The following is a 13,984-nucleotide window of genomic DNA, read 5'->3' as shown; positions in this document are numbered from 1 at the left end:
TTTTTTTTTGGGGGGGGGGGGGGAGGTAACAAAGCAGAACTGTTCCCAAAATGATTAAATGCAGTAGCATTTATAATGATGTGAGAGTGGGGGCGGTGTGGGGAGATCCACATTCATTTGTTTATTTGTAATGATAGTGAAGAGAGCTCCGGGCTGGTTTGAAGGCTGGAATTCAGACTGTGCTTTCGGGCACATCTCTAACTGTGAAGACGTTTTGTCCCAGGAGTGTAGCTGTTCCGGCATATTATTGCTGATGGTGGCCTAATTTTATATACTGTGGAAGTTCATCTTTGAAGATCACGTGCTAGTTGCACAAGCTTATAATGGCTTGGCTCCTAAGATGAGCAAGCACAGGAGTAGAAGACACAGAAAGAAACATTCCGATCTTTTCCCCTTCTGCTGCAGCATGCCCTGCCCTATGAAATCCTGTCCCTGGGGGTCAGTGACTCCTGGGAACAGGGGGATCTGTAATGGGAGGAGGAGATTTATGGCAGTTGCTCCCTATCTTCCACCAGCAGTACCTTGCACTAGTTTGGTGTAGTGAGCCAGTTTGGTGTAGTGGTTAAGTGTGCGGACTCTAATCTCGGAGAGCCGGTTTTGATTCCCCACTCCTGCACCTACAGCCAGCTGGGTGACCTTGGGCAACCCACAGTTTTGTCAGAGCTGTTCTTGAAAGAGCAGTTCTCAAAAGAGCTCTCTCAGCCCCACGTATCTCACAGAGTGCCTGTTCTGGGGAGGGGAAGGAGTTTGTAAACCTCTCTGAGTGAAGGGCGGGGTATAAATCCAAACTCCCCTTATTATTATTATTCTTTCCCTCTTCTCCTCCCTTCCCCTTGAAGGTACAACTAAGAGCCATATTAGATGAGACAGAAGACCCTAGGGACATGCTGCCATTTTAAAGAGAGAGTTCCCACCTGTAAGATCCTTTGAGCCGCACTATGTGGGCCCAATTCTGGTTGGAACCATCTCGGCATGGGGAGGAGGAGGGGATCTTGCCTTCCTCCTGTGCTGTACTCCTGAAACAAAACAGTGCTGGGTCAATTGTAGGGGCAAATAATGCCCCTGGCACTGTTATAGTTTGGGGGAAATTGCATGGGGGGGTGGTAGGGTCCTCTCCTCCTGCTCTGTGGTGGTCCTGACAAGAATTGTGCTCCCGCAGCGCAGTTCAAAGGAGTGGCTATTCTTTAGAATGGCTCGGCCCAGGTTGTCTAGTTTGGCCATAAGATTTGGGAAGAACAAAGCTTGGCTCATGGCATTTCCACACTTCTCCCTTGCTGCCTTGCCCTTCTCTGAAGCAAGGTAGGAACAGAAGATTTCAGATCGTGTTTAGGAGGAGGAAAGGGAGAATCAGCCCTTAAAAGGAATTATGACACGAACCCCCTTTATACTGACAGTTATGTGAGGGTCTGCATGTCAGGACCTAGTCAGAGTTGATTTTATTTCTTTTGACCAGTCCTCTACACCCAGTGTATAATATTGTCTTCGGGTTTTGTATATTTCAGGCTGTCTTCCTTGAGGACCACTACACAGTATATGGCTCCCCAGAAAGTCAGACACCAATACTTATAACATTCAAAAAGGCACAGGGGGATGGAATATATTTACACGGGATGTTCAGATACTTTATTGAAATATTTATATCCCTTTGCCTTGTCTTAGGCTGTCTGTGGTTCGCTCCTTCAGTGGTTAACTTATTGGCTTTAATTGGTCTGGTCCGCCCTGAGTCTAACTGGTCCCCCAACCAGCCTTCCAGACTCCTCAGATCCCTTTTTGCCTTTCCTCAACCCCTATTTGAGTCTCTATCAAGCAGGGCTTTTGTGTGTTTGTGGCCACCCAGGTCTTCTGCATCCACTCTCTTCCAACTCCCAACTCTCTCTTCCAACTGCCCCCCCCAACAGTCAGTTAGGTCAGTTTTCTGTCACTCAGGGAGTGCGCCAGCCAAAAGGCCCCCTCCCCTCTATGTCATGTGACTCAGCAGGGATCTATCTCAACATTCTGCTGGTCCCAGATTTTCAATTCCGTCACAGGAATGCACTGCAGGAATCAGAGCTTATCCTGCAGAGGCAAAGCAGCCTCTCTTCACCCAATTAATTTGTTACTAGGACACAAGGTCAGCAAAGAGGACTCATGTTTGCAGAGGCAATGTCATATAAGGAAACAGTCTTGGCAGTCAGCCAACAGATTTCACGTCAAAGAGAAACATGAGATCAAATCATGGGGGGGGGGGGGGGGGGGGGACTGGAGAACACCCAAGGACTCATTTGAAATGTACCCAAAAAAAAAAGGCCTGGCACTTTGGCAGCGAAACCGCAGTAAAAAGCCTGTTTTGAAAGTGGCCGTAGTCCTGAACCTCTAAACTCCAATTCTGTAGCTCAGTCGCTATGCTTCGTTATGATTAAAGGTTAGGTGACTGGGAAGCCCTCCCTCTGTTCTACAGGAGAGAGAGTAGTCGGGGGAATGAAAGTTTCACGGTGGTGTGATTTTAGGTAAGGACCTGGGGATTCCTTTTTCCTCTGCTCCCCAAAAATTTAAAGTAAAGTCAGAGTCCACAAGAAGGGTGTGGTAGGTTTTACTGCCAAGAATAAAGGGAGGAGAAGAAGAGATTGGATTTATACCCCGCCCTTCCCTTGGAGTCTCAGAGCGGCTTACAAACTCCTTTCCCTTCCCCTCCCCACAACAGACACCCTGTGAGGTGGGTGGGGCTGGGAGAGCTCTGACACAAACTGCTCTTTTTCAAGGACAGCTATGCCAGAGCTTGTGACTGACCCAAGGTCACATCAGCAGGTGCAAGTGGAGGAGTGGGGAATCAAACCTGGTTCTCCCAGATTAGAGTCCGCACACTTAACCACTACACCAAACTAGTGTCAAAGAATGCACGTCTTGTGGCATGGGACTGAAAATCCAAACTATGCCTCTTGGATGTTCTTAATGGTTAAAGGATTGAAGAAGCCAGCGGCTGATTCTGCAACCATCTATTTCCTCGCAGTTTTTCCACAGCCGCATTGGGAGGTTAATCTCTCTCCACATTGCATTCAGTTTTCATTTTCTTTCTTCATCAGGTTTTATGGTACCTTCTGCATAGATTTATGGCTATTCAGGGGTGACTTCACAGTCAGTACGGCGTTGCCCCGGGGTATCTGAATGTGGTTTTGAGCAGCACCTTTTCGTTCCTCCGCTTCCGATTCGAAGGGAACAGTAAGCAGACAGCTTGACACAGCTTCATCGATCTCTGTCAGTTCCCCCGCCCCTATTTCCCCCTCTGTATTTATCTCCTCGCCATGAATTACTTGGCTTAGGTGGCTAATGACACTAGCCAGTGCAAAAACCAGGATCCGAGGCAATGCAATGAAAACAGATATTCCGACGCAAGGGGGAATCAGGTTGAGGGCTGATAAAAGTGTGGAGTGAATGCCAGATGCAGAGTGGACCAGTGTTTGCCTCTTCTCCCCCTCCCTTTGCCCTCAACGCTCCAAGACTCAGAGGGTGATTTCCCACAAGCGCTGCTCCGCGCTCACTCTTCTCTTTGGCCCCATGGTACGTGTCAATTTCACGCAAGCTGCTGCGCGGCTGCATTTTGCTGCATTTTGCCTCGCAGCTTCGTGTGATTTTCCCCACGTCTACTCAATCCTGTTTTTTGAAAACTGAGTAGATGCGGGGGAAATCGCACGAAGCTGGGGGGGGGGGCAGCAGCTTGTGTGAAATTGACACGTACCATCGATGCAAAAGGGAGGAGTGAGCACGGAGCAGCACTTGTGGGAAATCACCCAGAGAGAACAATGAGCATGATCAGTCTTTTGCACCAGAATCCTTCTTAACTTACAAAGTGGTAGTATGCTTGATAGCTAGGTAGTCCCCCAAAGGTACAGAAACCTCCACTTTGTCAGTAGGGGTGGCTCCGTCTTGCTGTCCTGCTGGTAGACACCTAACCATCAAATTCGCTATTTACTGAGATGTTGATATTCACCAAATGTATTCTGAGACTTACCAGATGTACATAAATTGTATTCAGGCCGTTAATTATTTGTAACTAGAATATGCAGATTAGCTGACCCCTTCCTCATAGGGTTTCCAGTGAGGCTTTTAGTACTGACCAAGTAGCTTACCCTTGGTGTAAGATTAAAAGCTCTGTTCCACTAATAAAGCATTTTCTCTGCTTAGTGGTGTATTTTTAAAGCTTTGAATTTTTTTTTTAGTCAAATGGAGGAGAGAACACTATTTGCAAGTTAAAGAAGCTAAATTGCTGCTTGTTTGTTGTTGAAAAGGCTGTGAAATTAAACAGTGAAGTATGCAGGAGGTGATAGTGTTAACAATGCTGGTATCGGCCAGCCTTTTATTTGTCTCAGATTGGTTGACTAAACAGAAGAGTAAGGTAGAAGCAGCTTCTTTGTACTGGAAAACTTCCAACCTAGAAAAAAAAAATCATTAGCTCAAGCCAGAAAAGCACTTGATAAATTGACATATTAGCATGGTACCTACACAACAGTCTGTTGCTTGTATCCCGAGGTCTTGTTGCACAAGCAAGAGGCACTTAGAAGTTGCTGGAAGGTCTTACAGAGTGACTTTTGGGAGGCAAAGGTCAGCATGTTCATGGCACTCTTCTTCCACAGTGGGATCAATGGATCCAAGTCAACATTGCGGTGGCTTCAGTTAACATAATAAACCTAAAAGCCAATTTCCTGTGTGTTTATCCTTTCAGGTGTGAAAAGGAAGAAGTCTCAAAAGAAGAAATTAGCAGATGCAGGTGCCAGGAGAAAAGAGGGAAGTAAAAAGAAAGAGCTTGAAAAGAAAAAGGAAAGGCGGCAACCTGAGTGGGACAATGATGTGGAGAGAGGCTCAGAAAGGAACACTGGTAGAAATTCGAGAGACCTAACTCGGAGAGACGACCCTTCAAAGAAACCCTCCTATGACCGAGATTATTACAATGATGACAGGAACAGCTATTCGAGTGGAAAGGACAGGGATCAGGAAAGTAACGCTCATTTAGAAAGCCGACACAGTCATTCTAAAAAGAAGAGAGGAGAGAGAAGAAATTCTTCTTCGGATAATGAAGGCAGGGAGAGGCACTGGACTCAAGATGGTGAGCCCCACAGAAGGAGGAAGGACAGATCAAAATCTAGAGAGAAATCCCATAACTATCCTAGTCCGAGGGATGAGGAGGAGCGTTATCGAAATGGCTCAGAGAAGATCCTGCAAAAGCACAGCCGATATGCTGAGCCATTGAAAGAGTCGAGGAAAGACGAAGATAGGCGAAGACACAGGGACGAATCCCCACGCAGGCGCAAGTGATGATGACGGACTGATGAAATCGTTTTTCCTTCGGATGCAAACTGTAAATTTTATTAACATTCTGAGGTCCCATTTTGTAGAAAGTTCCTTTTGTATAAAGTCCTTCTTTGTAAACGTGATTGGGCTTTTTATAAACTTTGCAGTATGTCTTTTTATGACCGCTATGACTGCTGAAGCCTTCTGCTTATCTGGTGTTTGGATCAAAGAAAAATCAAGCCCTGTTTATTTTTGTCAATAAAAAAGTTTCAACATTTTATTGAAATTCCGTGCTTAGTATCTCCAAAAAAAATTGTAAATATTATTTATGCTGTCTAAAGTGCTGGAGTTTTGTTAGTTTTGTTTGCTAGATGATTCACAGAACAGTAGGATTTCAGTATGGATGCTGAAAGGGTACACGCCCGCAATTCTGTAATTATATAAGCCTTGAAGTGAAGATGGCGCTGAGTTTGCCTTTTGTATTTTGATAAGAAATTGTAAGCTATGAACTTGAAAACTTTGCAGAAATCTGAAAATACTCTGGTATCACTTATAGCAAATGTCCACTTCCTTGATTTTGTTCAGCCTTGCTAGAATATGATGTTCAAAAAACTTTTGAGAAGTTAAAAAATGATGAACTACATAAAAGATTTGTGACTCAAGTTAGACTTTCATTTGAATGTCATAGTGAATTGACACCAACAGTTGGTCCATATGGCTAATAAAAGTATAACTTCCTTCAAAACTTAAGAATCTGCAGTACAGTGGGCAACATCATCATAACTTCACTTCTTGGGGGAGCCAGTTTTTGTTTGTAATTGAGCAACTCCATGAGGCCTGTTATAAAATGGTTGCTGTACATTTGAAAAGGAAAGGTTAAATCTGAAGTTTTCCACTAACAGAAGAGGAAGTGTAATTTCTGCCAATTCTCCTTTTCTGCTACTGACCCCCAATTTGCCCCTCACGCCGTTCCAGAGAAGGTTCCTTGGTCCCCAAGAAGAAACATTTCAGGTAGATCAGTGGATCAGCTGCAATGAAAGGGAAGAGGGAGGAAAGTCCTGTTCTGCTGTTGAGTGCTTTTTATTAGTAGAAAACTTGGTCTGGATCTAACCTTAATAGTGGGGCAACATTGAAAAAGGCATCTTAGCTTGGATGGAGAGTGAAGTCAACCAAAGATAGTTGGGTATCTGCTTTGACCTTCAGCCACAGAAACGTTCTGAAGCCTGGTTCATTTTTAAGTGGGTTTTTGAATTTTGTGATATGAAGATAGGGGATTGCTATACTATTGGCTCATTGCTTCAGAAAAGTTTATCTCTAAAAATATGAGGATGTGCTGTGGAAGTGTCTTTCAGGGCCTCTAGGGGTGTGCATTTGGGCAATACCAAGCCCAAAAGTACCCGGAAAATACCTTATTGGTATATTCTGGAAATTTTTCGAACCGAATATAAAGCTTGGTATTGTCTAAAGTTATTTGAAATAGCAGAGCCCGAAAATATTTGAGGTTTTTTGAGGCTGCTGCATAGCTGGTGTTTAAAGGGACTGCCTTCCCTTTAAACACCTTCCAGGTGAATTTTCCACTTTGGAGTTCATTTGGGGTGCGGCTTGCAAAAGGCATTTAAAGGGATCGTGTTCCTTTTAAATACCTTTATCCTCTCCATTGGAAACAATGGAGGATGGGGGCACCTTCTTTTGAGGTTCATAGAATTGGCCCCCCGGTCCAGTCTTTTGGAAACTTGGGGGGGGGGGGGTTTGAGGGAGGCACCAGCAGCTATGCTGCAAATTTGGTGTCTCTACCTCAATAAGCAGCCCCCATAGAACCCCAGATACCCCCAGATCGATTCTCAATTTTACCCCGTGGGGACCATTGACTATAATGGTCCCTATAGGATATAATTGAGCCAAAAAAATTCAGGAATCTCGAATATGTACCAAATCCAAATATGAACCTGAAAAATTTCAGGGTTTTTTGTACACCCTTAATATTATCACTGCTTTATTCTTGACTTTAAAGTCATGAACCACATTCAGTTGCATCTTTTCAGATTTATTAATGGAGCTCAGATAAGTGCTTCTGGTGCTCCATCAAGATCAGAATTCTTTAGAAGCATAAGTAATAAAGTATGTGTTCTGCAAACTAGTCATGTGTAAATAGTGGTATTGTTCTATATACTTTTTCCAATAATTGCTTTGTTGGATAATATGTGCAACTTGCATGATTTTAGCTGAGAAACTTTGGGGATGGCAGGAACAGAAGCCATTCTAGAAATTAGTTTGTCAAAAATTATTTACTTCAGTCAAACACAAGACAAAATGATCTGTTTTTGTTCTTCAGCTTTTGGATCATTTTGATTTATTTTTGATAGATTTTATAAAATATTTTGCAGAGTGAATTTTTGAAAGAGGTAGAACTTATTTGATGTGTCTAATCATTCACATCAATTCTGGAGAACAAAGTTTGAATCCAGTGGCACCTTTAACCAACTAATTTTTATTCAAGGCATAAGCTTTCATTTGCTAAATGAACATGGACACTGGTACCAGAGCTTAGAATAAACCCAGATGCCAACTTTGCTGCCATATACACCCAGACAATGTGATCACTGGACCTAACAACATCAACTATGCCATCTCAGGCTCATTAACTTGCTGTTCTTCTAACGTTGTATATGCCATTAAGCGCCAACAATGCCCTTCAGTTCTCTACGCAGAGCAATAAAGGTACACAATAAAGAAGATGCTGCATAAGTTCAAACCATCAACGTAAGATAGCAATAGTCAATGTCTGATGATGATTAACCATTTAATCTTGATTTATCTCAAAAGATGAACATTATAAGGAGACAGAAGTCCTAATAAGACGTGCAAAACGGCAACAGGATGAACTTTCTCGAGTTTGACCGTTCGTTTCAACGCGTGTCTTTGTCAAACATCAACAAGTCCGGAAACAATTGTTATTAGAGCTGTTGAAAGCCATTCATGAATGCTTGAATACCTTATGGGGCAATGTAGTGAAGAAGTACACTGGAAAATTGATGTTTGACAAAGACACGCGTTGAAACGAACGGTCAAACTCGAGAAAGTTCATCCTGTTGCCGTTTTGCACGTCTTATTAGGACTTCTGTCTCCTTATAATGTTCATCTTTTGAGATAAATCAAGATTAAATGGTTAATCATCATCAGACATTGACTATTGCTATCTTACGTTGATGGTTTGAACTTATGCAGCATCTTCTTTATTGTGTACCTTTATTGTCCTGATTGCTGTGCCCTTTGTATTGATTGCTCTACACAGAGCAAACAGGTCAAACCCTATGCCAAAGATAAATGGACATAAATCTGATATCAAGAGTCACAAGACTGAGAAACCTATAGAACACTTCAGCCTTCCAGGACATTCAATGGGTGAGCTCCAAGTAGCTGTTTTATTGCAAAGGAACAGACTAGAAAGGGAAACTGCTGAGCTGGAAGTTCTTACAGTCAAGCCACTGGCTTTACAAGGGTGACCAGTCTTGCCACTGTCTTTACAGGGGTGACCAGAGTCAAGATTTTCAAAATCCAAACCAAATCCCACTCCCCACAGTTAACCTCATTCAGTCCTTACATCTGTATTCTGACCAATCCTCCAGAAGGGCTATACATCCTCTTTATTTTATTTCTTATTTGGAATAGTAGATTGTAATGTAATGAAAAGTAGAATGTAATACAATTTGGAATGGTAGATTGGAATGTATTTCTCTGGTTTGCACCACCTCAAAGAAGAGGGTGCTGTAAGGTCACCTCCACCCTTGAGAGGAGATGGATGGAGCATAATGGCAGGGTCTCAGTTAATTACTTTCAATATTCCACAATTAAGAAGGGTACTTCTGCCCATCAGTCTCCAATTTTGATATATTTATATCCTTCACTATTTCCCCCCCCCCAGAATTAAACCCAAACGAATGGTAACCATATAAACTAAGCTTGTTATTCTTGTATGGTCTTTGAATCTATTAAACATCATTATATTGTATGCTAATTTGCTGCTCATCCTCTATGTATGGACTGGTAACTTCCATTTCAATGTATCTGAAGAAGTGTGTGTGTACACAAAAGCTTATACTTTGAAAGGTATTTCAAGAATAAGCATTTTAATGAATGGTTATTGTCTTCCCTTGCTCGAAAGCCAGTCGAATCTGACTCTAGGGTTGCGGTGCTCATCTCCGTTTCAAAGCCGAAGAGCCAGCGCTGTCCAAAGACGTTTCCGTGGTCATGTGGCTGGCATGACTAAACACCAAGGCGCACGGAACACTATTACCTTCCCACCGAAGTGGTACCTATTTATCTACTTGCAATTTCTTGCTTTCGAACTGCTAGGTTGGCAGGAGCTGGAACTAGAGACGGAAGTTCACTCCGTCATGCGGCACACTCGGGTCTCAAACTGCTGAACTACCGACCTTCCACAGCCTGCAGTTCAGCGTCTTAACCACTTGAGCCACCGCAGCTCCTGGTTATTGTCTTAGTCTAATACAATTTCCAATATAAGACCTAAATATGGACAGTTTTACTGAATACAGCCTAGTATAGTAGAAAATCTTTGCACAAATATATTGTTCATAGGTCTGTGTGTGAAGAATACTGTTAAGCTGGAAACACTTGGGAATACATTTGTAAGATTATTCCTAACAATTGGGGTTACAGCTGTGCTTTCTGGAGCTTTCTGTCTATTTTTGCTTGAATACATATGATGGATTATGAGATGCCAGAGTATCATGGGGTTTTTATTTTATTTATTTATTTATATTTACATTTATATCCCGCCTTCCCCGCCATTCGGCAGGCTCAGGGCAGCTAACAACATATATTCAAATACATTAAAATTCTATTAAAACTATCAATATAAAATCATATAACTTATATTAAAAGATGGCAAATCTTCTGATATCGACCATCAACTGAACACTGTCCACCAGCTCACACCCAGCTATAAAGCCTTGGTTGGTGGCGCCGTCGGTACTGTCAGTACCAATAATGGTACAGTTGTTGGCACAGTTGGTAATCAGGCTAGGGCCAGGGCCATACGATTGAGGTGGCACCCTACTAAAAAGCCTGGTGGAAGAGCTCCATTTTACAGGCCCTGCGGAACTGTAAAAGGTCTCGCAGGGCCCTGATGTCTTCTGGGAGCTCGTTCCACTAGTGAGGGGCCACCACAGAAAAGGCCCTGGCCCTCGTTGTAACCAACCTGGCCTCTTTAGGCCCCGGAAGAACCAGGCGATTTTGGGAGCCCGATCTTAGTGCTCACTGGGGTACATGCAGGGAATAGCGGTCCCTTACGTAAGCAGGTCCCTGGCCATATAGGGCTTTAAAGGTAAGAACCAGCACCTTGAACCGTATTTGGTATGCTATAGGCAGCCAGTGCAGGGTTTTTAGGGTGGGCTGGATGTGTTCCCGCATAGGAAGACACAACAACAGCCTCACCGCTGCATTCTGCACCAGCTGCAGCTTCTGGATTTGGGACAAGGGCAGCACCATGTAGAGAGTATTACAGTAATGCAATCTTGAGGTGACCAATGCGTGGATCGCCGTTGCTAGGTCATTGCATTCAAGGAAGGGAACCAACTACGGCATCAGCCATAGATGGTAAAAGGCCGACACTGCAGTGGCTGCTACCTGGGCCTCCATCGTTAGGGAGGTATCCAGGAGCACTCCCAATCTCCTAACCTCCGGCGCTGGCACCAACGGCGCTCCATCTACGGTCGGGAGTGGGATCCCTGACCTTGGGCCACTCCGACTCAGACACAGGACCTCCGTCTTCATCGGATTCAATTTCAGTCGGCTCTGTCTAAGCCAACCAGCCACGGCTTTCAGCACCAGGTCCAGATCTCCCGGACTAGAGTCTGACTGGCCATCCAACAACAGATAGAGCTGGTTATCGTCAGCATATTGATGACAACTCAGCCCATGTCTCCAGGCAATCTGGGCAAGGGGGCGCCTATAGATGTTAAACAGCATTGGGGAGAACACTGCACCTTGGGGCACTCAGCACACTAGCGGGTGCCTTCCAGACAGTTGCTCCCCAACTGCCACCCTGTGTCCCCGATCCTGAAGAAACGAGGAGAGCCACTGTAGGGCAAACCCCTGAATCCCCATATCGGTGAGGCAGTGGACCAGTAGTTGATGGTCGATGGTGTTGAATGCCGCCGACAGTTCTAACAACATCAGCTCTGCCGTACTGCCTCGATCCAGATGCCTCCGGAGATCATCTGTGAGGGCAACCAAGACCATCTGTCCCATGGCCTGGTCGGAAACCAGACTGGAAGGGGTCTAATATGGAGGTGTCATCCAAAAAGCCCTGCAACCAATTCGCCATTGCCTTCTCAATTAGTTTACCCAAGTAGGGTAAGTTGGATACCGGCCAATAGTTGGCTAATTCAACCGGATTGAGTGATGCCTTTTTTAACAGGGGGGGCATACTACTGCCTCCTTCAGGGCACTAGGGAACAGTCCCTCCATAAGGGATGTGTTGATGACCCCCCTTAGTGCCCCTCGTAACCCATCACGGCCAGCTTTAATCAGCCACAAAAAGGGCACAGGTCCAGACTGCAGGTGATTGGGCAACCCGATGAGAGCAATTTGTCAACCTCCTCTAGACTGAGCGGATCGAAATAATCCAGAACTTGACCAGAAGATGCGCATGGTGCCTCAAGTTCCATTACTGTCTCAACTGTGGCAGGGAGGTCGTGGCGGAGCTACAAGTTTTTATCTACGAAATAGCTCGCAAAAGCCTCACAGCCAATATCCAATTCCTTATCGTTAGGCCTGCCCTGTGGCAGAGTAGTCAGAGACCAAATTGTTCTAAATAATTGGGCTGGGTGAGAGCTCGCAGACGCAATCGTAGCTGCGTAAAAATCCATCTCATAGGATCTTATAAACGTCCTATAGGATGCTCTTGCTGCTTCGTCGCGAGCACAATGCCATTGTCTCTAGCCATCTAAGCTCCCACTTCATCGCCCTCAGCTCCTGTGTATACCATGGAGCAAGTCTTAGGTGGGGGCGCAGAGGGCACCGAGGAGCGATCTCGTCGATGGCCGCCGAGAGCCGGTTTTGCTCATCCAACGAGCCACCAGGGGGCATCGGATCCTGCAGGGCCATGTGGAATCACATAGGATCCATTTGGCTCCATGGGTGAGCTAAAATATGCTTGCCGCCCAAACAGGGTTGGAGTGGCATGTTCACGCGGGCCTTCAGGGCATGGTAGTCCAACCATGGTATGGCCGTAGTCGTAATCCAGTCCACCATAACCCCCGCCACGAAGATCAGATCAAGCGTGTGCCCTGCTCGGTGATTGGGGGCTGTAACACATTGGGAGAGTCCCATCGCCGCCATGGACGACACCAGGTCCATTGCCTGCATGTTCGTGTCATCGGCATGGGCATTGAAATCACCCAAGACTAACAGTCGAGGGTGCTCAAGCGCCCAGCCTGATACGGCCTTCAACAGGGATGGCAGGCTACTTGCCGGTGCATTGGGCATTCGGATCCAAATCTTGGCATTAGGTCCAAAGGCAGTCTTCCGCTTATGGAATGATATCTTCCATGAGTGGAAGACCTCTTTCTATAGGAAGAACAAATAAGTTTGGGTCCAACTCCCTCTGACTAAGAAGAGGGTTTATTTTCCCCTTTGAGAACTTGAAAACGGTGTTTGGAGACACATCTCCTGTCCCTAGAGGGAATTAGTTTTTGAGGATCTAAGCTTACAGAAGACAAGATGCTAATAAATATATGAATTTGATCACAGCTACAAATGTTTCCAGGTGGTAAAGGATGCTTTAGAAAGATAATGTACCTCAGCATCTAAGATAACATCATTCTTTTTTTTACATGAGCTTTTATAGAGCTCAGATTCCATTGTATGCTTTCTGTTTATTTGAATATAAGACATTACGTTCTTGTGGTCCATCCTGTATTTATTGCATTGGCCAAGCTAAAGAGAATGTGTATTGTATGAAGTGCTCACTATATGTTGGGCCAAAAAAGGAAATTTCTGACCCACCATTTATATATATTTTATGTAGGTTGGTGTTCAAGCTGCACCTGTAGTGTTCTGTCTCCTGAAAATATATATAAAATGGCACCATTTGGAATGACAGCTGATTAGAATTCAGGTACAAGGATTGAATGAAGCAGCTGCCAGTTGTAGAGGGAATTCTTTTGTCTAGTATTTTACTGTGTTAAATTTTCCACACCATTACCGGGTAATTTGTTGTTCTCTGTTGTAATGGCTTACGGTTAAATACAATAAAATTGATTTGACTTGGTTTGAAATTATAGGATCTGTGGGGAAATTGGAGTTGGGACTGCATCCCCTGACCCTAATTTCATCTCCAATTTCAGGAATACTATAAACTATAGTATAGTAAGGTGTTATCCCCTGTGCTGGGTAATCCTTGAAGCAGTCATTAATTGGCATTACAAGGAGACCCTTATCTCTTGCTTGTTTCTAGATGGTTCTAGACCTTTTTTGTTTTCCTTTATTTCCCCCAACTAGGCTCAGCCTCATCAAGTCATCTTGTGTATGTGTTTTGTTAGATCGCACTAACAAAGACTCAGAGAGTGATTTCAGCAAGTGATTCAGCTTTAATGAAGGAACGAACAAGCACTCAAACGCAGTTAATAACCAGAACAGAATAACATTGGGAGCTAGGCTCCTTTTAAACATTCCCGGGCTAACATAGCCACGCCTATTT

At 44.4% G+C, this 13,984-nt stretch overlaps 1 protein-coding gene across 1 annotated transcript in view; it reads left to right on the top strand.

The window, feature by feature from the left end:
• The window catches only part of CWC22 (CWC22 homolog, spliceosome-associated protein), a 50,630-nt gene extending 45,023 nt beyond the window's left edge, over window positions 1–5,607 (top strand). The window contains exon 20 of the mRNA XM_015420143.1: window positions 4,697–5,607. Coding sequence (XP_015275629.1) covers window positions 4,697–5,286 — 590 coding nt within the window. The 3' untranslated portion in view covers window positions 5,287–5,607. The remainder of the gene's footprint in view (window positions 1–4,696) is intronic.
• Window positions 5,608–13,984: the final 8,377 nt, after the last annotated feature.

The sequence above is a fragment of the Gekko japonicus genome, unplaced genomic scaffold (assembly GCF_001447785.1).
Source record: "Gekko japonicus isolate JY-2015 unplaced genomic scaffold, Gekko_japonicus_V1.1 scaffold51, whole genome shotgun sequence".
Classification (NCBI taxonomy): domain Eukaryota; kingdom Metazoa; phylum Chordata; class Lepidosauria; order Squamata; family Gekkonidae; genus Gekko; species Gekko japonicus.
The sequence above is the reverse complement of the archived record's forward strand: the minus strand, read 5'-3'. Positions and strand labels throughout refer to the sequence as shown.